The sequence below is a fragment of the Pseudophryne corroboree genome, chromosome 12 (genome assembly GCF_028390025.1).
Source record: "Pseudophryne corroboree isolate aPseCor3 chromosome 12, aPseCor3.hap2, whole genome shotgun sequence".
NCBI classification, from domain to species: Eukaryota; Metazoa; Chordata; class Amphibia; order Anura; family Myobatrachidae; genus Pseudophryne; species Pseudophryne corroboree.
In genome coordinates, this window is record NC_086455.1 from 17,581,540 (window position 1) to 17,609,231 (window position 27,692).

At 49.0% G+C, this 27,692-nt stretch overlaps 1 protein-coding gene across 1 annotated transcript in view; it reads right to left on the bottom strand.

Annotated features, from left to right (window-relative positions):
• The window catches only part of NTRK1 (neurotrophic receptor tyrosine kinase 1), a 138,501-nt gene extending 129,366 nt beyond the window's left edge, over positions 1 to 9,135 (bottom strand). The window contains exon 1 of the mRNA XM_063947118.1: positions 8,926 to 9,135. Coding sequence (XP_063803188.1) covers positions 8,926 to 8,984 — 59 coding nt within the window. The 5' untranslated portion in view covers positions 8,985 to 9,135. The remainder of the gene's footprint in view (positions 1 to 8,925) is intronic.
• Between the last annotated feature and the right edge of the window lie 18,557 nt (positions 9,136 to 27,692).

The window sequence follows — 27,692 nt, forward strand, 5'->3', positions numbered from 1 at the left end:
TATCCAAGGAGACTAAAAATGGGCATCTCAGAGCTGGTACTCTCGGTCACATGGGGAATATGGCAGCTGTTTACACCCCTGAATAAGGCCAACACGTGGAACGTTTTGCTTACACGAAAATAATTCACCTTATTGCTATCAAACTTACATTTATAATGCCACAAATGTCTGCAAATGTAACGGAGGAGTCTGCTTATTTTTCATCACGTATCAAGTACAGGGTTTGGCAAGCAGGACGGTTGAACATAAAACTACTTTGAGCAGCGCTGATGCCCCATAATTTTTTTTAGTCAGCGACAAGTGTTATCACCAGTGGATAAGCTACTTGTATGTAATGGTAGTAAGTATTGCTGGAACCCAAAAATGTTCAAAAAGAACAATGTTTGTAACCCTCATGCATCCTGCTATGGGTGGTACAGGGAGTATAATGCAGTGAATAAAGGGTCAATGTAGGGGGCTGTACCAGTCTGATGCAATTCTATGAGAATGACAGTTTTCTTGACATTTCAGCTCCACCCCTCCTCATAGACCTCCGATATGCATCATTATGCCTCAAGACAAGGGCGTAGCTACCATAGGTGCAGGGAGTGCAGCTGCTATGGGGCCCAGAGCTGAGAGGGGCCCTCCTTCCCTGTCAAAGTTAAATGTGTTCTATAGATTTTCACCATTGGGAGGTACATAGGAACCCTTACAAACCTTTGCCTTGGGGCCTGCAATATATCAAGGTATGCCCCTGGACCTGCTTATTGTAATGTGGTCTAAAAATGGACTGATGGTCATTATAATATTATACAATATGAACTGGAGTACTGTAATGTGGCACAATATGACGTGGAAGCACAATGGTGTGGAATAATATGAACTGGGGAGACTATATGGCATAATGTGAATTGGGGGTACTGTGTTACATAATGTGTACTGGCAGCCCTGCAATGTGACATAATGTGAACTTGGGAACATTGATGGTTCTCAAAATAAACTACGGCACTACTATGGGGCATAACATTAAGTAGGGCACTACAATGGTTCAGAAAATGAACTAGGGCACTACTATAGGGCATATAATTCACAACTGCTGCAGAGAGGTGTCTCTCTAGAACAGAGGTTCTCAAACTCGGTCCTCGGGAGCCCACACAGTGCATGTTTTGCAGGTAACCCAGCAGGTGCACAGGTGTATTAATTACTCACTGACACATTTTAAAAGGTCCACAGGTGGAGCTAATTATTTCACTTGCGATTCTGTGAGGAGACCTGCAAAACATGCACTGTGTGGGCCCCTCGAGGTCCGAGTTTGAGAACCTCTGCTCTAGAACAGGCATTCCCAACCACGGTCCTCAAGGCACACCAACAGTGCAGGTTTTAGTGATATCCAGGCTTCAGCACAGGTGACTTAATTAGTAGCTCAGTAATATTGATTTAACCATCTGTGCTGCTGCCTGGATATCACTAAAACCTGCACTGTTGGTGTGCCTTGAGGACCGTGGTTGGGAATCCGTGCTTTAGAAGCACTGGAACAGGGGGCCCTTCAAAATGCTGCTATGGGGCCCACAACATTCTTGCTACGCCCCTGCCTCAAGATGTGAGGCCTAACGATGAGAGGCTACAAGGCTGTGGTCCTGCTGCATCTACCAAGTGTCAGACTTGGCATGAAGGGCCCACCAGGGAATACACTTAAGGGGTGTGGCCACCCACCAGAGGGAGTGTGGCCCGCCACCACAGAGGACTTGCAAAGAACAGAGTCCCTTTATAAAGGAAGGGACAGGGGTGTGTCAGGACCACCCACTTTGATTGGCAAGAGGGCTAATCTTGGTGTAAACATACCAAGCATCCCAGCTCATCCATGATCTCGCTCCATCACCACAGGAGGGAGTGGGGGCCTCAGGCAGTGGGGCTCACCGGGGATTTACCAATTACACCTGTGGACAAGTCTGACAATGTAGCAGCTATAAGGCAGTGACATGTGGTGAGGTGAGGCAGAGCCTTTCCGGTCATACTATCGTTTGCACCAGAGGTTTGACTATATAAAGTATATGAAAAATACAAATAATATGTTGGAAATATCTTCTTTGTATTATTCTAATAATTTTTATAGTCAAAACTCTGGAGTAAAAAGTCTATGGCAGGTGAGGCAGTGCCTCATCTGCCTATCTATTCCCCACATCTCTGATCAAAACGCACTAAATTTCCAGGAGTTTATACTGCTGCACCTGTGTATAATACCCACATGTATATACTGCTGCACCTGTGTATAATGCCCACATGTATACACTGCTGCACCTGTGTATAAAACCCACATGCATATATCGCTGCACCTGTGTATAATGTCCACATGTATATACCGCTGCACCTGTGTATAATGTCCACATGTATATACCGCTGCACCTGTGTGTAATGCCCACATGTATATACCGCTGCACCTGTGTATAATGCCCACCTGTAAATACCGCTGCACCTGTGTATAATGCCCACCTGTATATACCGCTGCACCTGTGTATAATGCCCACCTGTATATACCGATGCACCTGTGTATAATGCCCCCATGTATATACCGCTGCACCTGTGTATAATGCCCACATGCATATACCGCTGCACCTGTGTATAATGCCCCCATGTATATTCCGCTGCACCTGTGTATAATGCCCCCATGTATATACTGCTGCACCTGTGTATAATGCCCCCATGTATATACTGCTGCACCTGTGTATAATGCCCCCATGTATATACTGCTGCACCTGTGTATAATGCCCACATGTATATACTGCTGCACCTGTGTATAATACCCAGATGTATATACTGCTGCACCTGTGTATAATGCCCACATGTATATACTGCTGCACCTGTGTATAATACCCAGATGTATATACTGCTGCACCTGTGTATAATGCCCACATGTCTATACTGCTGCACCTGTGTATAATACCCAGATGTATATACTGCTGCACTCGTGTATAATACCCCCATGTATATACTGCTGCACCTGTGTATAATGCCCCCATGTATATACTGCTGCACCTGTGTATAATGCCCCCATGTATATACTGCTGCACCTGTGTATAATACCCAGATGTATATACTGCTGCACCTGTGTATAATGCCCACATGTATATACTGCTGCACCTGTGTATAATACCCAGATGTATATATTGCTGCACCTGTGTATAATGCCCACATGTCTATACTGCTGCACCTGTGTATAATACCCAGATGTATATACTGCTGCACTCGTGTATAATACCCCCATGTATATACCGCTGCATCTGTGTATAATGCCCCCATGTATATATCGCTGCACCTGTGTATAATGCCCACATGTATATACTGCTGCACCTGTGTATAATGCCCCCATGTATATACTGCTGCACCTGTGTATAATGCCCCCATGTATATACTGCTGCACCTGTGTATAATGCCTCCATGTATATACTGCTGCACCTGTGTATAATGCCTCCATGTATATACTGCTGCACCTGTGTATAATACCCTCATATATATACTGCTGCACCTGTGTATAATGCCCACATGTATATACTGCTGCACCTGTGTATAATACCCTCATGTATATACTGCTGCACCTGTGTATAATACCCACATGTCTATACTGCTGCACCCGTGTATAATGCCCACATGTATATACTGCTGCACCCGTGTATAATACCCACATGTCTATACTGCTGCACCTGTGTATAATGCCCACATGTATATACTGCTGCACCTGTGTATAATACCCACATGTCTATACTGCTGCACCTGTGTATAATGCCCACATGTATATACTGCTGCACATGTGTATAATACCCACATGTCTATACTGCTGCACCTGTGTATAATGCCCACATGTATATACTGCTGCACCTGTGTATAATACCCACATGTCTATACTGCTGCACCTGTGTATAATGCCCACATGTATATACTGCTGCACCTGTGTATAATACCCACATGTCTATACTGCTGCACCTGTGTATAATGCCCACATGTATATACTGCTGCACCTGTGTATAATGCCCACATGAACCCTTAAGTCATATTTTGTGTGTAAGTCTGTCTTTGGTACTAGCCAGTGCATCCTGAGCCATTTACCTCACCACGCCCCGCGGGATGTAGTTATGTGACTGGCGGTCAGGAGACCACCGGTCACAATACCGACGGCTACATCCCACCCCCCTTACAATCCCGACAGTCGGCAAGCCGACTTACAGGGACTATTTCCACTCGTGGGTGTCCACAACACCCATAGAGGAGGAATACTGTAGAACCTGTGGCGAGTGCAGCCATCCACCTAACCCGCAAGGGGCTTCATTGCGTTAGCCCCTCCCCCACCAGGCATCTAATTGCCAGGATCCCACCGTCAGTATGGTGACCGGCGGTCTCCCGGCCGCTGGTCACACGATACCAACCAATCCCTGATGTGCATAAAGGAAATCATAACCTCTAAACAAATAGAAGCCACATGTAGACTGGTCTACAAATAGCAACAGTATGTAATGCAATAACCACAAAAGACTGTCCCAGTGCACTGAGATACAGCTACAAAGCAACATATAAAATGGTGGTGCACATATGTTCTAACTAATGCTGAAGCGTTAGCTCTACAGTCCAAATCAAAGCAGAAATAAACATACATATTTATCGCTCTGCAGGGTTCATTAACCCAAATGTGCCCCTCAAACTGATAGGAAAGATCTACAATCTCTCTGAATACTGTCCGTCTAAAGTTGGTATAAATTTGGGGTGCCCTCCTGACTCTTGCTTGCCTCACTTGTTCTCCTGTATGGTGGTTGCTAACAGTTATGTCACTCGCTGATTGGGGTTCTCGTCCCCAATCCCCAATCCTAGTGCTCACCTTGCGTTCAGGGTGTGATTCAGTGGTGTCAGTAGGTGCTTGATACCTTCTGGCAACCATTCACCCTTGCTGTACTTGAAGAAGGGGTTTTGCTCCCCAAAATGTCTGCTCCTTTCCAGATGTCACCCTGTTTGTCCGCTCTGCTTTACTATAATAGCTCTTCATGTTTTGATATTACAATTCGCCATCTGACGGCAGCTCCACAAAAGTTGCGTAAGACACACAAAAAAGAAAAATGTGAACAATGGATTTATGATGCGATGTGTGTAATAAATTGCATGAAGAGTCTGAATAAATTGGTTGGTTTCACCTTGATTGCCCCAGTAAAACATCGGGCAGACTCAGCGGGATCTCGCCAATGCCTGCAAGTCGTAGGCTATTCCACTGACCCAATAGTTCTGTCAAACTACCTAATGCACTATAACCTGCCCCTTCTTGATTAAATCCAGCAATCATGGCAAAAAAACTGTAGAAATATGGCTGTTTATAAAACCGCCATTTAGCGAGTAAACTCCTAAATGTTTGGAAGTCATTTCATGTTTGAGCCTACTTTCACCTTACCTATGAAATCTGTAAAGCATTTGAATTACCTATAAAGCGGCTGATGCCTTGTCTATGGGTCACCATGCCAATACACCCAGCAAGGTGCCACCACAACACCCCAGAAGACCAACATTTATGCATTGTCAGGCCAGATACCTGCACACCCCAAGGATTTTGGAGCCAGCCTGAATGGCACAGTATGTACAGGAGACCAAGAGAAGCTACACCTAGATGCCTACAGAATCACTAAGTACAACAAACCAGCTAGTATTAGAAGAGGTGTGGACAGTGGACCCAAGCCCATCCTCCCCTCAGGCATCAGACCAGTAATGGTCCAAGTCCCGGGGACCCTGTGTAGCAGATAGCGACCCTACCCTCCTGACTTGCTCTTCCAGCCATTGGCCAGGGCCTCCTACTTATAACAGCTTGTCATGAGATCACAGATCAGCCACATTGTAGGTCTTCGGGATCAATGAAATTTTTGAAAACACACAACATAGGTATCACACGCAGCAACAGAAGATAGGACAGAGGGGACGAGGTTCTTACAAAAACTGCTGGAGGAGAAACTTGAGCAGGTAGGGGCATTTCCACCAGGGCAGTTCCCCTGAAATCATCGGACCATCTCTCCTTCTAAGCTGTCCTGGCTCTCTTCCCATTGACTTATTACAGTGGACCTGGAAATTGTTATGGTCTGATTACCCTACACCAGTCCATGCATGCGCAAATCTCCAGGAAAATGGCCGCAGCGCCATTTTTCTGGTGATTTGTGCAGTGCCGCTTTTGACACAGGAATCTAGTGAGGTAAGTATGATACATACAATGCATAATTCACACCCTGCACCCAGTATAGCTATGCCACTGGACTGGATCATTACATTCATGTGTGGCCCAGATGCCTCATCCAGACGGCAAACAGGAACTCATATTATCGGCTTGTCCAGCAATCATGACGCACAATTATGGCTGAAGCCACAGTAGCAACCATTCTTAATATAAGTAAAAGCAGAGCCTCAACAGCACTCGATCTTTCGGTATACATAGCATTGTGTGGGAATATGACACTGCCAACACCAGGAGGCAACAGATACACAGGGACTTTTACAGATGACTTTTCAAGATATACAAGGTTTGATGTATCAAGCAGTGAAAAGAGTAGAGAAGTGGACAGGTGGAAAAGTTCCCATAGCAACCAATAAGTATTAATCAAGTACATTCTATAAAATAATAGGCAGATGCTGTTCGTTGCCATGGTCATCTTCTCCACTCTTTTTACTGCTTGATACATAAACCCCACAGTCCCAAAGTGCAGTGTGGACCACTCACATTTCGAAGTAATAAAGAAGCTGAGTATACAGGAAATAAAATAAAGAACTTGATAAAGACAAGATGGCATAGAACTGGGGTAACCAAAGCGTCAACCATGGCCACTCAACTGGTAGCTCATGCTGACGTGAAGCATCAGCCAATAAGAACCAGGCTGAAGCCACGGCTGTCACGTGTGACATCAATAGGCAAGAAGAATCAGGCTGATTTTTATTGGCTGAGGCCAGGGATGAAAAGCGCGGTGCACTGGGGGCAGCACGGCCGCAGCTCAAGTCTCGTTCAACCGGTAGCAGATTTTGGCTGGCTTGGGGACTCATGAAGCTTATTGTACTTATATTATATAACCGCCATTCTACTATGAGGGCAATGGCATATAGGGAACTACAGTATAGTGACATACAGAATGGAGCATTACAAGAATGGGGGCATATGGGGCACTACAAGAGTGGGAAAAAAATCAGACACGATAAGAGTAGGTGCATGTATAGCACTACAATTTGGGGGCATATGGAGCATTACAATGTGGGAGCATATTAATTGGACCACTACTTTGGGTTGGGGGCGGTCGGAATGCCAGTTGCCAGAATCCCAACACCACTCGGCAGACCGCCGCCGGAACCCTGACAGCTCTTCAGAAGCTGTGTTTAGTGTGACCACCGCACCCTCATGTCACAGAAGCCCACACACCTGTCCTGATTGGGGCATACGTGCTGACTTCCTGGCTGTCCCCTCTGGTGGGTGTGTCATGGGAAAGTGGGCAGGGCGGTGGATATAATTACATGATTGCATTATCAAGGCCCCATCCCCTGCTAAACAATGCCACGATTACCGGCTGTGTGAAGCGGGGGGCAGGATGACGCGACTCGTGCTGAATTGTGTCATCTGCCGCCTGGACTGCCTACTTTCACTGGGTAAGTGGGCGGGTGGTGGCCGACTCCAGGAGACTTACCCACTCTTCCCGGCGGCTGGGAGTGTCATCCGATTTTTAGTGAGCCTCCTGGCCGCTCCGGGTGAGTAAGCAAGAATGGATTGGGGACATCTACCAGCTAGGAGGTATGACTTTGTGCCACAATAAAGTCTCCACTAAAGGGGGGTACTCACGGAGAGATCCGTGCTTAAAATCTAAGCAATCTTGCTAGATTGCTTAGATTTTAAGCACGGATCTGCCGTGTGTATGCCCTCCAGCAATAGCGATACGCGGCCCCGCGCATCGCTATCGCCGATGCTAGATTGAGCCTGCATGCAGGCTCAATCTAGCGGGTCGCTCACTTCACCGTTGTGTGAAGTGAGCGGCCCCCCCGTCGGCTTTCCCCCTCGCTCAGCACATCGCGCTGTGCTGAGCGGGGTGAGAGATGTGTGCTGAGCGGTCTGTGTTAAGATCGCTCAGCACACATCTCTCCCGTGAGTACCCCCCTTTACAGATTTAAGTAGATGAGATCATGTGACACAAATGCACCAATTACCAGTCAGCATCAGTGCATGTGTACTGTATTTCACTGTAAGTTATATTCCATCTGCTCTGCAATGAAATTCTTACACCAATGCCAACATGGTCACTCATATGGACACAAGTATATTAAGAGCTGTAACTAGGGGTTGGTCACACTTGGATCCCGCTGTGAAACACACATGTGCTGCTGTATATGCAGGTGCCCCTTCAGGGCTTGGAGCCCGGAGGCAGGCGCCTCCATTGTCTCTGGGAGTTCCCTCCCTGTCCCTGTGGCACCAGCATTTGGCTTTCATGTTGGCAGGAATGGCACCTTACAGCCTAGAGAGCCGCCCGGAGTGTCCTGTGATCATTGCCACAGAGGTGCATAGAGAGTATAAGAAATATGCAAAGAAAAGTTTTGCAAACTTAACTTACTGAACTTATACCATCAGCACTTAACCTGCACAATGCTTACTTATGGGAAAAGACACCAATTGACAGACAGAGCTCTATGGGGATAAATTGCTCCTATTATGTACTCTAGGTCCCGAGTGACCACTGACTGTGGAAGAGTCACCATGGAGCGTGTGCTAGCACAGGGAAAACTGCAGCTGTGGCCACTTTCCCTGGTCATAAATCACCGCTCCGGTCCCCTCCTCACCCCTGCCTGTGTATGGGATTTCATGGCACCCTAGAGGTCCATCCACCTCACTTTTCTCCAATGTTCAATCCTGTTGCAAATCACTGCTAATGACTTCTCTGGCAGGATATAAATTGCGCTCACCTTAGTTTTTTTTCCCCAGCCTCACTTACACCGCCATTAATCCCTGATAAATTAGCCATAGATTTGTGCTGATTTCCTCTCCCTGCGAAGCTTCTGGAGATGTCCCCATTTGTCACTGGAGGAGGGTGGCAGCTTTATGGACTCAGAGAATGGGCCTGCCTTCCAGATAGGACATCATTCCGTTTCTCCTGACACAGTGAGAGGTGGGAATAGGACTGGGAGACCTGCTGCTGAGTGCATTAATACACCATGCTTCCTCATCACAAAGCAATTAGGGTTAATTAGATAATACTTCGTCTGCAACCTTTTTTTTTTCTCTCTTCTTAGTTCTTGTTCAAAAGTTCTCATCCAGAAGCCAATGTGATAAAAGGCACACTCAGGGGGAATACACTGATCAGTAATAGGAGTATACACAGGGAAATACTACACCACCGCAGGTGTGAAAACATTAGGCGGGTGCAGTGTCATGTAGGGCCCACCGGGGGAATGCAGTGGTAGGGGCCCATAATTAGGGGTGTGGCCAGTCTGCTGAGGGGGTGGGGCCTGCCACCTCATTGGTTTGACTAACCATTAGAGAGTGCAACGTCTGGGCCCCTTCATAAATATATACAGTAAATTCAGCTGCTGCATGCATGATAATGTACCAGATTAATAACAGCAATGAACTCTAGAAAATACACCACAGTCCAGTATAAGGTAACATATGTATAATGTATAATTCAAGTGCACAGTCTAGAACCTGATCCTTATAGTAGGAGGTGGGCCCCAAGGCAGTGGGGCCCACCGGTGGATTCCCCTGTACCCCTGGGGGCCAGTCCAAGCCTGTGCGGGTGTGTTAGGGTTACCTGTGCAATTAGGTCGCTGGAGGTTATCAGGCAAAAATGTGAGAGCGGCAGATCTTATATGTGTGAGTGTATGTAGTGGCTAAATTCAGGCTCAGCAATTGGGTCAGTCAGAGAACTATATTATACTGGAGAAAGTCATTCTGTCCTTAGTCTTAAGCATGGGTCTTCAACCAGTGGCCCTCCAGCTGCTGTGGAAGGGCATTCCAGCACGTCCTTCCTCAGTTTTGCTATTAAGGCATGCTAAAACTGAGGCAGGGCATGCTGGGATATGTAGTTCCACAGCAGCTGGAGAGCCGTAGGTTGAAGACCTATGTCTTAAGGTGTAGATTTACACTGCAAAGACTCCATTGAGCAGATGACTTTCGCAGGTGACACAGACGTCAGTGCACAGGGGCAATGGCAGGTGGCACATACCTCACAATAGCAGGTGGCACAGACCTCAGTGCACAGGGGCAATGGCAGGTGGCACATACCTCACAATGGCAGGTGGCACAGACCTCAGTGCACAGGGGCAATGGCAGGTGGCACATACCTCACAATGGCAGGTGGCAGAGACCATAGAGCATATGTGCAATGGCATGTGGCACAAACTTCAGTGCACAGGGGCAATGGCAGGTGGCACAGACCTCAGTGCACAGGGGCAATGGCAGGTGGCACATACCTCACAATGGCAGGTGGCAGAGACCATAGAGCATATGTGCAATGGCAGGTGGCACAGACCTCAGTGCACAGGGGCAATGGCAGGTGGCACATACCTCACAATGGCAGGTGGCAGAGACCATAGAGCATATGTGCAATGGCAGGTGGCACAGACCTCAGTGCACAGGGGCAATGGCAGGTGGCACAGACCTCAGTGCACAGGGGCAATGGCAGGTGGCACATACCTCACAATGGCAGGTGGCACATACCTCACAATGGCAGGTGGCAGAGACCATAGAGCATATGTGCAATGGCATGTGGCACAAACTTCAGTGCACAGGGGCAATGGCAGGTGGCACAGACCTCAATGCACAGGTGCAATGGCAAGTGGAACAGACCTGGCTTAACAGGTGCAATGGTAGGTGGCACAGAACTCACTGAAGAGGTGCAATGGCAGGTGGCAGACACCATAAACCATATGTGTAATGACAGGTGGCACAGACCTCAGTGCACAGGGGCAATGGCAGCTGGCACAGACCACACAGGCAATGGCAGGTGGCACAGACTACACAGGCAATGGCAGATGGCACAGACTACACAGGCAATGGCAGGTGGCACAGAGCTCCGTGCACAGATCCGATTGCAGAGGCCGTGTGTAACTTGGCACAACCCCATGGCATTTGTTACAGATAAAATGCACAGACCACTGGCAGGTACCAGAGATCCCATGGCAATTAATAGAGGCACCATTAGAAAGGTCCCTTGGTAGTTGGCACACAAACGTCACTGCTTAGACTACTGGTCATGGGCTCTATTTCACTTGGCACGTGCCCCAAAGCACTTAGGTCAGAACCAATTACACATGTTCCCTGGCAGCAGCGACAGTCTTCATTGGACAGAGCACATGACAATTGGCACACACTACATGTCACTTGGCACAGAGATCTCCATGCAGAGACAGCTACACAGTGAAGGCAACAAGAGTCTCTCGGGCAGCTAGTGGGCCACCACGCCTAGACCTGCAGACCCCGGCTCCTTCCACCAATGGCCTCACCTCTAACACATGGCCCCCGTGCCTACACCTGTAAACCCCGGCTCTATACATGGCCCACTGTGGCTTCACCTGCAGAACTCGGCTCTTTCCCCCACTGGCCTCACCTTTAACACATGGCCACGCCTGCAGACCCCGGCTCCTTCCCCCACTGGCCCACCATGCCTACACCTGTAGACCACAGCTCCTTCCACCCACTGGCCTCACCTCTAACATATAGCCCACTGTGCCTACACCTACAGACTCTGGCTCTTTCCCCCACTGGCCTCACATCTAACACATGGGCCACCATGCCTATACCTGCAGACCCCGGCTCCTTCCCCCACTGGCCTCATCTCTAACACATGGCCCACCGTCCCTTCACCTGCAGACCCCGGATCTTTCCCCCACTGGCCTCACCTCTAACACATGGTCCAATGTGCCTACACCTGCACACCCCGACTCCTTCCCCCACTGGCCTCATCTCTAACACATGGCCCACCGTCCCTTCACCTGCACACCCAGGCTCTTTCCCCCACTAGCCTCACCGCTCTAACACATGGCCATCGTGCCTACACCTGCACACCCCGACTCCTTCCCCCCATTGGCTTCACCTCTAAGACATAGCCCACCGTGCGCACCTGCAGAGCCTGGCTCCTTCCCCCACTGGCCTCATCACTAACACATGGCCCACCGTCCCTTCCCCTGCAGACCCGGCTCTTTCCCCCACTGGCCTCACCTCTAACACATGGCCCACCGTGCGCACCTGCAGACCCGGCTCTTTCCCCCACTGGCCTCACATCTAACACATGGGCCACCATGCCTATACCTGCAGACCCCGGCTCCTTCCCCCACTGGCCTCATCTCTAACACATGGCCCACCGTCCCTTCACCTGCAGACCCCGGCTCTTTCCCCCACTGGCCTCACCTCTAACACATGGTCCATTGTGCCTACACCTGCACACCCCGACTCCTTCCCCCACTGGCCTCATCTCTAACACATGGCCCACCGTCCCTTCACCTGCACACCCCGGCTCTTTCCCCCACTAGCCTCACCGCTCTAACACATGGCCATCGTGCCTACACCTGCACACCCCGACTCCTTCCCCCCATTGGCTTCACCTCTAACACATGGCCCACCGTGCGCACCTGCAGAGCCCGGCTCCTTCCCCCACTGGCCTCATCACTAACACATGGCCCACCGTCCCTTCCCCTGCAGACCCGGCTCTTTCCCCCACTGGCCTCACCTCTAACACATGGCCCACCGTGCGCACCTGCAGACCCGGCTCTTTCCCCCACTGGCCTCACCTCTAACACATGGCCCACTGTGCCTTCACCTGCAGATCCCGGCTCTTTCCCCCACTGGCCTCACCTCGTGCAACACCAGCAGATGCCACCACCCCATTCCTGTCCCACACTAGGTAAGAAGCAAGGGACGCGGAGGTCAGAGAGATGCCCAGCATTACCTTGCTGTAAAAGGCCCTATTATACTTTAGATGGGGGCACTGCTGAAATGAAGGCATCAATTACAATGTCCAGTTATTCTGAGCTCAGCTCATATACACTGTACTGTAGGAACCCACTGTGTTCCTGACCACACCATTACACTCCACCTCCACCTCCAGGCGGCATTGCTGACACATGTACATGATCTGCCTCTTTTGTACACACCCTGAACACCATGAAAGGGTAGAATGGTGAATTCATCAGCCTGACGCACTTGCGATCATCCAGGGTCCAATATTTGTGCTTCTGAGTCCATATCAACTGCATCTTCTTGTCTTTCGCTGACAGGTTTGGGGCCATATCCTATGACCAACAAGACTGAACACATTGGGGGTAATTCCAAGTTGATCGCAGCAGGATTTTTGTTAGCAATTGGGCAAAACCATGGCCCTCATTCCGAGTTGTTCGCTCACTAGCTGCTTTTAGCAGCATTGCACACGCTAAGCCGCCGCCCTCTGGGAGTGTATCTTAGCTTAGCAGAATTGCGAACGAAAGATTCGCAAAATTGCGAATAGAAATTTCTTAGCAGTTTCTGAGTAGCTCGAGACTTACTCCTACACTGCGATCAGTTCAGTCAGTTTCGTTCCTGGTTTGACGTCACAAACACACCCAGCGTTCGCCCAGGCACTCCCCCATTTCTCCAGCCACTCACGCGTTTTTCCCAGAAACGGCAGCGTTTTTTCACACACACTCATAAAACGGCCTGTTTCCGCCCAGAAACACCCACTTCCTGTCAATCACACTCTGATCACCAGAACGAAGAAATATCCTCGTAAAGCTGTGAGTAAAATACCTAACTTTTGAGTAAAATAACTAAACGCATGCGCTCTGCGAACATTGCGCATGCGCAGTAAGCGACTAGTCGCAATATAGAGAAAATCGGCAACGAGCGAACAACTCGGAATGAGGGCCCATGTGCACTGCAGGGGGGGGGCAGATATAACATGTGCAGAGAGAGTTAGATTTGGGTGGGGTGTGTTCAATCTGCAATCTAATTTGCAGTGTAAAAATAAAGCAGCCAGTATTTACCCTGCACAGAAACAAAATAACCCACCCAAATCTTACTCTCTCTACACGTTATATCTGCCTCCCCTGCAGTGCACATGGGGGGTCATTCCGAGTTGTTCGCTCGTTATATTTTTCTCGCAACGGAGCGATTAGTGGCTAATGCGCATGCGCAATGTCCGCAGTGCGACTGCGCCAAGTAAATTTGCTATGCAGTTCGGTATTTTACTCACGGCATTACGAGGTTTTGTCTTCGTTCTGGTGATCGTAATGTGATTGACAAGAAGTGGGTGTTTCTGGTCGTTTTATGGGTGTGTGCGAAAAAACGCTACCTTTTCTGGGAAAAACGCGGGAGTGGCTGGGGAAACGGAGGAGTGTCTGGCCGAACACTGGGAGTGTTTGTGACGTCCAGGGCCGTTTCTAGACAATTTGGCTCCCAGTGCGAGATTTAAAAATGCGCCCCCCCCCCCATTGCTATAAAAAAAAATTGCGCCCCCCCATATAGCTATAAAAAGAAAAAGTATGCGCTCCCGACAAGGCGTGGCCTCATCTGATATCATCACGCCCACCACAGGGGGGAAAAAATAAAAAAAGTCCCCATTTTACACATTACAGCAGCCAAGTGTCCCCATTTTACACAGTGCGGCAGGCAGGTGTCCCCATTTTACAGAGCGCAGCAGGCAGATATCCCCATTTTACACAGTACGCAGGCAGGTATCCCCATTTTACACAGTGCGGCAGGCAGATATCCCCATTTTACACAGCGCGGCAGGCAGGTATCCCCATTTTACAAAGTGTGGCAGGCAGGTATCCCCATTTTACACAGTGCGGAAGGCAGATATCCCCATTTTACACAGTACGCAGGCAGGTATCCCCATTTTACACAGTGCGGCAGGCAGGTGTCCCCATTTTACACAGTGCGGCAGGCAGGTGTCCCCATTTTACACAGTGCGGCAGGCAGGTGTCCCCATTTTACACAGTGCGGCAGGCAGGTGTCCCCATTTTACACAGTGAGGCAGGTGTCCCCATTTTACACAGTGAGGCAGGTGTCCCCATTTTACACAGTGAGGCAGGTGTCCCCATTTTACACAGTGCGGCAGGCAGGCGCCCATTTTACACAGTGCGGCAGGCAGGTGTCCCCATTTTACACAGTGCGGCAGGCAGGTGCCCCCATTTTACACAGTGCGGCAGGCAGGTGTCCACATTTTACACAGTGAGGCAGGTGTCCCCATTTTACATAGTGCGGCAGGCAGGCGCCCATTTTACACAGTGCGGCAGGCGTCCCCATTTTACACAGTGCGGCAGGCAGGTGCCCCCATTTTACACAGTGCGGCAGGCAGGTGTCCCCATTTTACACAGTGAGGCAGGTGTCCCCATTTTACAAAGTGCGGCAGGCAGGCCCCCATTTTACACAGCGTGGCAGGCTGGTGTCCCCATTTTACACAGTGCAGCAGGCAGGTATCCCCAGTGTGGCAGGCAGGTATCCCCAGTGTGGCAGGCAGGTGTCAAGTGGTGGGGGGGAAGGAAGGGGGAGAGAGAGATATATACTTACATGTTCCGCTCTTCGGATCCCGCCGCCGGACGTCCCTCGCGCCGGCCGCCGCCGCCGCCTCCTTCCAGGCTTCTCTCCTCCCTCTCCCCGAGCGCTCCTGCTCGGGGGGCGGGGCTTCGTGGAAGACGCGTTTGCGTCATGACGTCACGACGCAAACGCGTCATTTCGCGAAACTCCGCCCCCTCGAGCAGGAGCGCTCGGGGAGAGGGAGGAGAGGGGAAATAACACTTAAAGTGCCGCGGCGGGCGCCCCGTGCGGTTGCACGGCTCGCCCGCCGCTAGAAACGGCACTGGTGACGTCAAACCAGGAACGAAACTGACTGAACTGATCGCAGTTGCCGAGTAAGTGTGGAGCTACTCAGAAACTGCTAAGAAGAGTCTATTCGCAATTTTGCTAATCTTTCGTTCGCAATTTAATAAGCTAAGATTCACTCCCAGTAGGCGGCGGCTTAGCGTGTGCAAAGCTGCTAAAAGCAGCTTGCGAGCGAACAACTCGGAATGAGGGCCATGGTTTTGCCCAATTGCTATCAAAAATCCTGCTGCGATCAACTTGGAATTACCCCCATTGACATTTTAAGGACACTTGTTTGGGGTCCATTTCACCCTTTGCTTGTCAACAAAGAATATATGAAAACAGGTTACAAATACAATACTCAATGCCCCTCAATGCCGCTGGGCCCTAGGCGGGTGCCTAGGTTACGTAATAGATGATCTGGCTCTGCGACTGTAATATTCTACTGTTTGCTAACTGGTTGTAGCCATTCTGCTAGCTCACGTCATGCGAGTCCTTTCACCATTGGTACAGAACCAACTAGAGGATTGTTAGGTAGATATTACTAAGATTGGTTACCCAATATCAGTATAAATATGCAGAACCACTGCAGGACACCCTGCCCCTGCACATGTGATGAGATGATGTCACTAAGGGACCAGCTAATAGGCAGAGTAACCGTGGTGTGCAGCACGGACAGCCACTAGACGGGATGAACTGTGATTTTAGACGCACGTCTGGTAGCCCCCAGGTTCATTGTGACGGTGAGCTGCTCCACTGTACCGTGTCGGTCGGCCCTCACGCACCTTCATAGCCGACGTTCACCTCTCACATCAGTGGCACGTGGTGCTCCACAGTTTCCACGTCGGCTATTCACAATGGTGCCAGTTGTCCAGTCACGATACACCGTCACCGCAGCAGCATGCGGACAGGTTACACACTGCGCTGAGTCAGGAATACTGCCACCCTTGGCCCGAAAGCCGATAATCATCCCTTTTTGCTACTCGGATAAATCGCCCCTTTTACCCACGACGAGTGATATGTGTGCAGACAGCCTATCAGAAACCTTGTATACCCACCAAGCCAGCGCACGACACATGATCTACTTCATGGGTGTTACGTCTGCCAACGTCACATGTAGGAGATGGTCATACCATGTACACTTTGTCCCTCTGAATTGCACACACATATGATCCTAGTATACATACAGTACTGTAGCTTTAGCTGCACACATGCCCTGCTTCATACACTGGATATACAATGTATACTTCTATCACATACGGTAGGTCAGGCACCGTGTTTATATACACTCTATGCTGCTGATCTCTGTCGCATCTTGGCAGTGAAGAGGTCTCTCCCCCGTCTCCATATTGGACTGGAGCCATCTATCAATTCCAATTTGTCGGAGTCTTGAGTGGATGAAAGCAGATTGTGTTTCTTATGCTCATCACTACCCCTCATGTCAGGTCACATACATCAGACAATGATTATTAAACCATTTTGACTGCGTTAAGTTACTAAATATTGATTTGATGTATTTGCTTCTCAAAAGGGCAGTTGGAGTCAGAATGCGCCAGTGTATCTGTTATATTAAGCCCAAGTTACTGCGTCGAGCCGAGCGTCCCCCAGGGGACAGAAGCCTACAAACGTTATATCACAGTGTCCTGCAATCGTGGAGCTTTCGTCTAGAGACCCCCAAATACTAATATATTCCTCATAAAACCTATCGCTCCATCTTGAGTTGGTATTATATTTAAGAAAGGGGCTTGACAGTGTTTCTGTGCGAGTAGTAAAGGGCTTCCTCCATTACCTGAATGTGTCAGGTGATATATTTATTGGGATGGCCGCCACATAGGTGCAAAGCGGATGTAAATGGGATTGTTAGGCCACACAGAGAGTTCTTACCTAGGTAGCTGGGTTTATTGGTATTAGCGGGTACAAGGTTAACAGCAGGGATGTGTGGTGAGTTAAATGGTTAACAGCAGAGCCACCATCAGCTGGGATCGCCAGGACAGAGGTCCCAGGCCCTGACAGAAAGGGATGCCTGGCTCCTACAGTAAGGGCTGCTGCTGCACTAAACCTTTGGCCAGGCCGCACTGAGGTAATCTTCCAGCTCATATGCGGCCTGGGACCGCCCTTTCTTCCGCTCCTATCGCCTGGCTCTCATATGGCTCAATTTCTGCACCACCGTCCACCCGAGGCAGCCCCCTCTTATGAGCTCCATGGCTGGATCTTCCTGAGGGGCTGTCTGTGGTTGGAGAAAGCCGCTGACACCCACATCATGGGGCAGGGAGGACCCTTCTCTTCATTGGTGAGGACTCATACTTTATAATAATGTTATAGCGGAGGGGAATGTGGGGAGTGTCACTGAGACAGAGGGGAATATGTGTGTGTGTTGTGTGGGGGTCCCAGCACACACAATTTCTGATGGCAGCCCTGATTGGTTGAGCTGGGCACATGTAGTGCGCCGGGTGCAGAATGCAACATCACTGTGGAGCTAGTAGTGTGCTTGGGCACCTACTGGCTAGTGGTACAGTGTGGACAGGCAGCTCTTGTGGCCTTAAGTAGGATCCCGTGCCCGTGGGCTGCCGCTGCAGCCATGTCTAATGGAAGCCGGAAGAGTACAGAAGAGACAAGGGGGAATGGGGGGGGACTATGGGGGGAATTCAGTTGTTATCACGACCAAACTAATGGGCATGATGCAAAATACCCCATTTAAGCGCCCAAACACGTCACTTTTCACTTATTTTAGCTCGCCACCCCTGGGGAGCAGCGAGCTGAAATGCAGGCGCCTGAAGCCGATTGGAGCAACAATTGAATTGCTCCGTTGGTTGCCATCAACTGGTGGCTGGCACGAATAACAATTGAATTCCCCCCACCGTACGTCCATAAACATATATGTGCAAGAACAAAGAACAGCTTGATATAAAGTGCTATGCGAACCCTAATTAGCCATGACATTTAGAAAATGACATCATTAATAATTATCGTTAATGTAATAGATAATGAAAGTAAATTTACAGTCAGTTAGAAGATGAAAGGGTTAAAGCTCGTCTCTGCTTCACATGTCATAGAATTGTTTGTGTTACAGAACTGTTTGTTCCAGCACATTTTTGCTACTGTCTTTGTCTGTTATCTTTTTATACCGTGTGAATAACTTTCCTATTTGAGTACAAACTTGCCCATATATGTATATCCTTCCGCTGCGGCAGTTCCTAGCCAATCATGTTATGTTAACCCCCTTTTGTGTTCTGTCCAATTAGTTATTGACTTGGGACATACACGCCCTAAATCCTTTCTTTTATATACTTTTGTTAAACAAACAATAAACAGTGTGAATCTTTACTGCTTGTGTTTTGCATGTTATTTGTAGCATAAGGTTTACACTCACGGACGTCTAAGAGACTATCACATCGAGGGTTAAAGAATAGAGGAAGAATCCTTACAAGTGGGGGCTCTTGCCGGAATTCAGTTGATCGTCCCCGGACCGGGAAGATAGAGAATTTATTGTCTGTCTTTGCCATACGGGATTGCGGTCATACACTGAAGCTGAATCCGTGTCAGTGTTCTGGGAACACATGACCTAACATCTTTAATGTCTGGGACTTAAAGATACGTCTGAGAAGTGACCAGGGGTCCAAGCGCAATTCTCCAAAGACGTTAGTATCTGGGATACTTAAAATAGACCTGGGAGTCTATACATAACGTAGATTTTACCTCGATTTGATTGTCTACTTATTATGTTATGGCCATAACAGATATTAGAGTATAAGTTTCATGTATTCAGCTTGACGGGTGGTAAGTGCACGTCTGTTGAATACCCTTATAACTTTCTTGCTTCCTATCACAATACGCTGCATTTCCAAGTCCCTGTACGAGTGGTGAGTAAACGTACAGATTATTACTATCGATTGTTCTGTTAAAGTACTATGCAGATGATATTGTGATATTGTCAATAACTAATTAACTGGTTAGCTGATGCATGCATAGAAAGTTGTTGGAAATTGTGTTTTTACTATGGGCTCTGGTCAGAGTAAGAAAACTGTATACCCCCCTCCCCTACCCGAGGAGACATGTAAAGAATACGTGGCCCGTAACTCTACCTCTGATTATTATTTGATTGATCCCTGGGTGGATAATTTAGCAGGGTGGACAGAGAAAGCAGGATAGGACCCATTCCCACGGGAAGGCAGTAATTACCCTTTCTATATGGATATGGTTAAAGGTCTTTGTTTAGGGGACAGGGAAGCCTGGCCGTGGTATGATCATGATCCACAATGGGATATGACATATATGCGGGCCGGGGGTGAGCAGTGGCTGACCATAGCGCCCTATTGGTATGATAAATCCATCAATAAGAAACAAAGGAGGATTAAAAATATCAGTTCCCAACAGCACAGAAGGGAGGAAGTGAGAACCTGTAAATCTTTGAAAACCCTCTCGCCTCCCCCTTACATTCCAGTATATCCTGCTCTTAAAGACACAGCTCTCTTAGCAGCAGTAACCCTTTCACAGCAGATGGGATCGCCTCCAACTCCACTGCTAGAAAATGCGTCCACTAGCTCTATCCCTAACGCACCAGTAACCCAGAGTTTAGATAATAGTGTAATAACCTCCCAGCCCACATCCCTTAAACAATCAGCCACCCGCCGCACAGCCGATTCCACTATCGCTGCTGAGGGCTCCTTCTCCCCCCATGTCACTCGAAGAGGAACTGAATTCTCTGACGGCGGTGAAGCTTCTTCCACCACCGTTGCCCTCCACTTACCCTTTATGACAGTAGGAGACCAAATGTTAATAAAACCCATTGAAATAGAAGATTTAGACAGGATAGTAAAACACTGTCCCAAGCCTACCGTTACCCCCGCTGGCTGTATATCTTATTTGCGCAAAGCTTGCAAAGGACGCAGCTATACACAAGAAGACATGAGGCTGATTATAGATGGTGTAACCGACCACTATAATGGATGGGATTGGACAAAGGTCCCTGCCATCCACACACCTGCTGCACAAAATAGTGCCGCTACCTACACCCTCAACACACAGACAGGTATCGAGGATATGTGGAAGGAAATTGATACACATATGAAGGAAGTCTTTAAAACCCGTGCTTCTTTGCCTGTCGCTGTAGCTTGTAAACAGAAGCCCTCAGAGTCTGTTACTGAGTTTTGGAAAAGGTTTAAGGACTGCTGGACAGATGACGCCGGCTTACCTTTGCTTAACTCAGAAAGCTTACTCATTTCCACCTTCATTAACAACCTTCTACCTTCTGTCATAGTTTCTGTTAAGCAAAGCGTCTCTTCCTGGACTTCTGATAGTACGAAAGATTTTGAAAAACATTTATATGAGAAAGAGGCTGCAGGGTGTTTTGATGTAAAGAAACCTGCACCCACTCATAACTATCAGAACTCCAGACGCTTTGACAGACAGAACCAACCCCGCAGTCAGGGAAGATTCCAAAGACCCCAACATAAATCACCTACAGGAGACATGGCCGGCAAACGGCACACCTCCTGTTACAACTGTGGCCAGGATGGTCACTGGGCAAGAGATTGCCCCCAGCCCCCTCAGACACCTCGACAGCCTGCTCTGAATCCTGCCCCCCAACAACACCCCCGCCCACGCCATGACAACCCTCTCTCTGATCATGTACGTTTCAGAGTTGACTGGCAAGACCCCGCGCACTGACGGGGCCCGGAGGAGGGTATCCCAGCCTTTATTCAACTCACCCGTCATTGGAAAGATTCACCTCTGCTGCCACTTATTATAAATGGAAGTAAAATTCCCTTTTTAGTGGATAGCGGTGCAACAACCAGTGTTTTGTGTTCTGACCTATATGATGGTGATTTGGAAAAGACTGCTCCTTCAATGGGAATCAATGGGATACCCACCAATGCCTACCTAACCAAGGCCCTCTCTGTCTCCACAACAAAGGGGTTGCGCATGGGCAAACATAGGTTCACAGTCATACCTGAGTGCCCCATCAACCTACTAGGTAGGGACCTGCTTAGCAAACTTTCCATCTCTATTCTGCCCTCACCTACTGGTACTGGGTTGGATATTGAATCCCCTCATTTTCCAATTTGGGAAATGACTACCAACATGCCTGACCTAGCCCAAGTAAACCCCGCTCTTTGGTCAGAAGGTCCATATGACACTGGCCTAATCTCATGCACACCATATAAGGCCAATCTCAAACCCGACTCACAACCTGTTTATCAAAAGCAGTATCCCCTCTCACCAGAAAAAATAGAGGGACTCCGCCCCATGATACAGCAATTCTTACAACAGGGTATTCTCAGACATATTGTATCACCATACTGTACTCCTGTGAACCCTGTTGCCAAAGCTGATGGCAGTATAAGATTTGTACAGGATCTCAGAGCGATCAATCAGCTAATAGTCCCAATTGCACCAATTGTCCCAGACGTAAACTCACTCATTTCTGCAATCCCTGCAGAGGCTGCGTTCTTCTCTGTAATTGATTTGAAGAATGCCTTTTTCAGCATACCTGTAGATTCACAGACACAATTACTTTTTACCTGCTGCAGATTACCCATGGGCTATATTGACTCACCCGTTGTCTATAGCATTGTACTCCAGGCCACATTGAGGCCCTGGCAACCTCACCATGGTTCAGTCCTGCTACAGTATGCAGATGATCTGCTGCTCTGTAGTCAAACTGAGGAGGCCTGCCAAGAGGATGGTGTTTCATTACTAAACTGGCTTTGTGAATGTGGACACAAGGTGTCCAAAACAAAAATGCAATGGTGTAAAAAGCATGTTGATTACTTAGGTTTTGTGCTCACTCAGGGAGAGAGGAAAATCAGTCCACAACGCATACAGTCTGTATTGGGCCTGGTCACCCCAACTACCCAGAAGGAACTACTGTCCTTCCTGGGTATGGTAAATTACTGCAGACAGTGGATATCTGATTGCTCCTATTATGATAACATTTTGAGACAAGCCACACTGAAGGACAAACCTAAAACTGTACAATGGTCACAAGAAATGTTAACTGCATATGAAAGTTTAAAATGTATGTTGATGAAAAGTCCGGCACTTGGCCTCCCCAATTATGTACTACCTTTCCATCTATATGCAAGGGACAATTGTAAAACCATGGCGGGGGTGCTCACACAGTTTCATGGAGGGAAGTTGCGCCCCGTGGCATTTTTTTCCAAAGTCATGCCAGTGTCTGTGCAAGGTATGCCTGCCTGCCTCAGGGCTCTGGCAGCCTGTGCTATGGTTGCAGAAATGGCCACTACCCTCACTTTAGGCCACACCACAGTACTCCACACCACACATGATGTCCTGGCAATTCTTAAAGGCTTACACACACAGCACATGTCAGCACAACGCCTTAGTGGATATGAAGTACTTCTTTTGAGTAACCCTACCCTTACCATCAAGTACACTGCTAGTTCTTCTGGCCCAGCACCCATTCTCAATGCCCTTTTAGGCTTGAAAGGTCCCGAGGATGAACCACCCGACCTACATGACTGTGCTGCTTCCATTGAAGCTGAAACTTCTCCCAGACTTGACATGTCTCCCGTTCCCATACCAGGCGCAGACATAATTTTTGTTGACGGCTCTTGCAGTAGGCCCAATGACAATACATACCAAGCTGGTTATGCCATTGTCACCCTCCCTGACACTGTATTGGAAGCCCTGCCAATACCTTATCAGTCCGCGCAAGCTGCAGAACTCATTGCACTCACTAGAGCATGTCAGCTCTACCAGAACAAGCCTGTTACCATCTACACTGACTCCAGATACGCCCACGGCGTTGTTCATGACCATGGGGTCATTTGGCAACGCCGTGGCTTTCTCGGGGCAGATGGTAAAGGTATCTCGCATGCGCAGCTCATCTCTGATCTGTTACATGCCATTACCCTCCCTTCTGACATTGCCATTATCCACTGCAAGGCACATACCGGCGGCAAGGATAATATCTCCCTTGGCAACGCCCTTGCAGACACTACTGCTAAACAAGCGGCCCTACAGCCTACTGCCCATTCTCACATGGCAGTCATGGCCCCTCCCTCCCTTGACAACGTCCATCTGCTCACTCAACTTCAAGCTGCTGCAACTAATACTGATCTCTCCGACTGGACTTACCCAATCCTGCAGAAAAATCCTAAATCAGGATTAATCTGCAAAGAGGGGAAACCCTGTATACCCCAGTCCAGTGCCCCTTTGCTCATTGCCCATTACCATGGTGTTGGTCACCATAGTAAAGCCACAACACTCCTCCTACTAACCAAGGATTTTTATGTTACTAATGCCAAATCACTTGTGGACCAGTATGTTAGCAGATGCATCACCTGCCTCAGGAACAACCCTAACAACCCTAATAAAGCGAAACACCAGCATCTTGAATACCCCACTACCCCTTTTACACACTTACAAATTGATTTTACCCATATCCCTGGCATAGGCAAACAAGAATATGCCCTGGTCATTGTAGATATGTTCTCTCGCTGGCCAGAAGTATTCCCAACTAAGTCAGAGGATGCTAAGACAGTAGCTAGAATCCTAACACAGGAAATCATCCCGAGATGGGGATGCCCATTGCAGATAAATAGTGACAAAGGCACAGCCTTTACAGCCAAAGTCACAAAGGCCCTGGTGAAGGCCTTGCAAATAGAATGGAAGTTTCACATCCCGTACCACCCGCAGAGTTCAGGGGTCGTAGAAAGAATGAATAGGACCCTCAAAGACAAACTAAGGAAGGCCACAGGAGGTACCTTCCACAAATGGAAGCAAGTCCTCCCTATCATCCTAGCAGAAATTAGGATGACCCCACAGAAAACCCTAGGGTACTCCCCTTTTGAGATATTGATGGGTAGGCCTTTTCCCACCCCATGGGCAAAAAAAAAACAAACCGTTGATAATACAGGAAGGAGATCTAGAACTTATAAGGGAAGAGTATGTCAGGGCCCTCATAACCAAACTTGATGAGATTGAACATGAAGTTGTTTGTAAAAATCCTTTGAATCCACAGGAACCAACACACCCTTTCAAGGTTGGAGACAGAGTCGTGGTAAAGGTGCTCCCCAGGAACAAGAGCCCAGGAGACTTCACCTATGGTCCCGAGACAGAAGTCGTAGCAGTGACCAGAACAGCAGTCCTGACTGACGAGGGGCCCACTTGGATTCATGCATCCCGAGTAACAGTGGCGTAAGTTCGTCCCAGTCGCCCGGAGGCATGATACATTTTGGTGCCCCCCTACACATACACACACATACCATATGTAGCTATCCCGCACCCAGGGTGAACAGTAGAAGGGTGCTCAGGTACCTTTCCCAATAGTAATATAGATACACATAGAAAGTGGACGCATTCCAAGTCAGTCATTACAATAAAACAGACACCAGCATACCATTATAGTACACCTACAGTGCTCCCTCACCCACCAGGTCTCCATGGAGATGCTTTGGCGCAGCGGTGTGCCAATATAATTCGTGTTCACTGTAGTATTTTTTTTTTTAGGGCAGGGTGCTGATCACGGGGAGGGCACATTTTTCATTCGTGAGGGTAAATTTTTAAGTTAAATGGGCAAACTTAGGTACATACTATAATGCTTGGTGCTCCCATTCCTATGGGCAAAACATGGACAGTGCGCACCGAAGGTGCGCAGCAAAAATCTAGGGGCGTTGTTTCGTGGGGAAGGGGCGTGGCCACATAATAGTGTCAATTCACATTACACCACACGGTAGTGCCCCTAATACACATTGCACCAGTTAGAACCTCCTATACACACTGCGCCAGGTAGAGGCTAGAGCACGTTATACATATTGCGCCAGATAGAGCACATTATACACATTGCGCCAGATAGAGCACATTATACACATTGCGCCAGATAGAGCACATTATACACATTGCGCCAGATAGAGCACATTATACACATTGCGCCAGATAGAGCACATTATACACATTGCGTCAGGTAGGGAGCACTGAGGCACATTGCACCAGGTAGAGAGCACTGAGGCACACTGCACCAGGTAGAGAGCACTGAGGCACACTGCACCAGGTAGAGAGCACTGAGGCACACTGCACCAGGTAGAGAGCACTGAGGCACACTGCACCAGGTAGAGAGCACTGAGGCACACTGCACCAGGTAGAGAGCACTGAGGCACACTGCACCAGGTAGAGAGCACTGAGGCACACTGCACCAGGTAGAGAGCACTGAGGCACACTGCACCAGGTAGAGAGCACTGAGGCACACTGCACCAGGTAGGGAGCACTGAGGCACACTGCACCAGGTAGGGAGCACTCAGGCACACTGCACCAGGTAGGGAGCACTCAGGCACACTGCACCAGGTAGGGAGCACTCAGGCACACTGCACCAGGTAGGGAGCACTAATGGCACACTGCACCAGGTAGGGAGCACTAATGGCACACTGCACCAGGTAGGGAGCACTGAGGCACACTGCACCAGGTAGAGCACTGAGGCACACTGCACCAGGTAGAGAGCACTGAGGCACACTGCACCAGGTAGAAAGCACTGAGATTAATGTTTACAGCTGCAAAATACTTACAAGGTTAATTTAGCCCAGGGGGACTCTCATGTACGTACCGGGTCCGGCGGCGCACGGCTGGATCCGGCGACGTGGCGGGGTCCGGCAGGCAGCAAACGGCGGGGCGGCAGGGCGCACAAAAACGGGCAGGGCGGGATTCAGCTGTCTAAAAAAGGGGCAGACACCTAGCGTGAACACTAGATATATATTAAAAAAAGACAAACGCCTCATTCACTTAAACACACGTCTCACTTAAACACACACGCCTCTCACTTACATACACTTCTCACTTACACACACCTCTCACACACGTGCCTCTCACTTACACACACCTCTCACATACACATGCCTCTCACATACACATGCCTCTCACATACACATGCCTCTCACTTACATACACATGCCTCTCACTTATAGGCCCTACACACATAGCGATTTCACTGCACGATATGAACGATCTTGTTCATTAATGAACGAGATATCGTTCATATCGTGCAGTGTGGAGTCCCCAGCGATGAACGATGCGCGACCCCGCGCTCGTTCATCGCTGGGGCCATGTCGGCTGTGCATGCCGGCCAATATGGACGAGATCGTCCATATTTGCCTGCAAGTCTACGGAGCCGGGTGACGGGGGGAGTGAAGAAACTTCACTCCCCCCTTCACTGCCCCCCCCGCCGCTGGGTCGCTCGTCGGCCGTCGGGCACCTCGGCGGCGCATCGCCGAGTGTGTAGGGCCCCTTACATACACATGCCTCTCACACACACACACATGCCTCTCACTTACATACACATGCCTCCCACTTACATACACATACATGCCTCTCACACACATGCCACTCTCACACACATCACACACACACATGCCTCTTTTACTTGAATGTACAACTTTCCTTAAAAACACACACACCTCACTTAAAAACAAGCACACACAAAACACAGTACTTCCCCCCAAATACACCTCTCCCCCACCCCCCACACAGTGCCTACCTTTGGCTATCATCCAGAGCATGGAGGAGCAGAGAGTTCTGAGCTTCCCTCGGCTGGCTTACTAAGGGCCCGGGAGGAGCTGTGCTCTGGAGCTCCCCCTAGCTGCAGCCAGTGCCATCTCTCTCTACAGGAGGCAGCTTCCGTGTCATTGACACAGCTCCTCCATCTGCAATAGCAGCGCAGTCCTCAGGCTGCGTGAGACAGTGGAGGAGATGCGCCCCCTTGTGGCCAGGAGCCCGGCGGCAGCCGACTCCACTGCCTCCCACAGTTCCGCCCCTGCCGAGTAAAGAAAGTTCCCAGACCAGACCTTGAAGAAGAAGCAAGTGATTCCAGCGAGGTACTAACGGGGGCAGACAGCCCTGACCTCCAACAAGGAGAAGATGGAGGTCTAGAAGGAAACAATTAAATGAG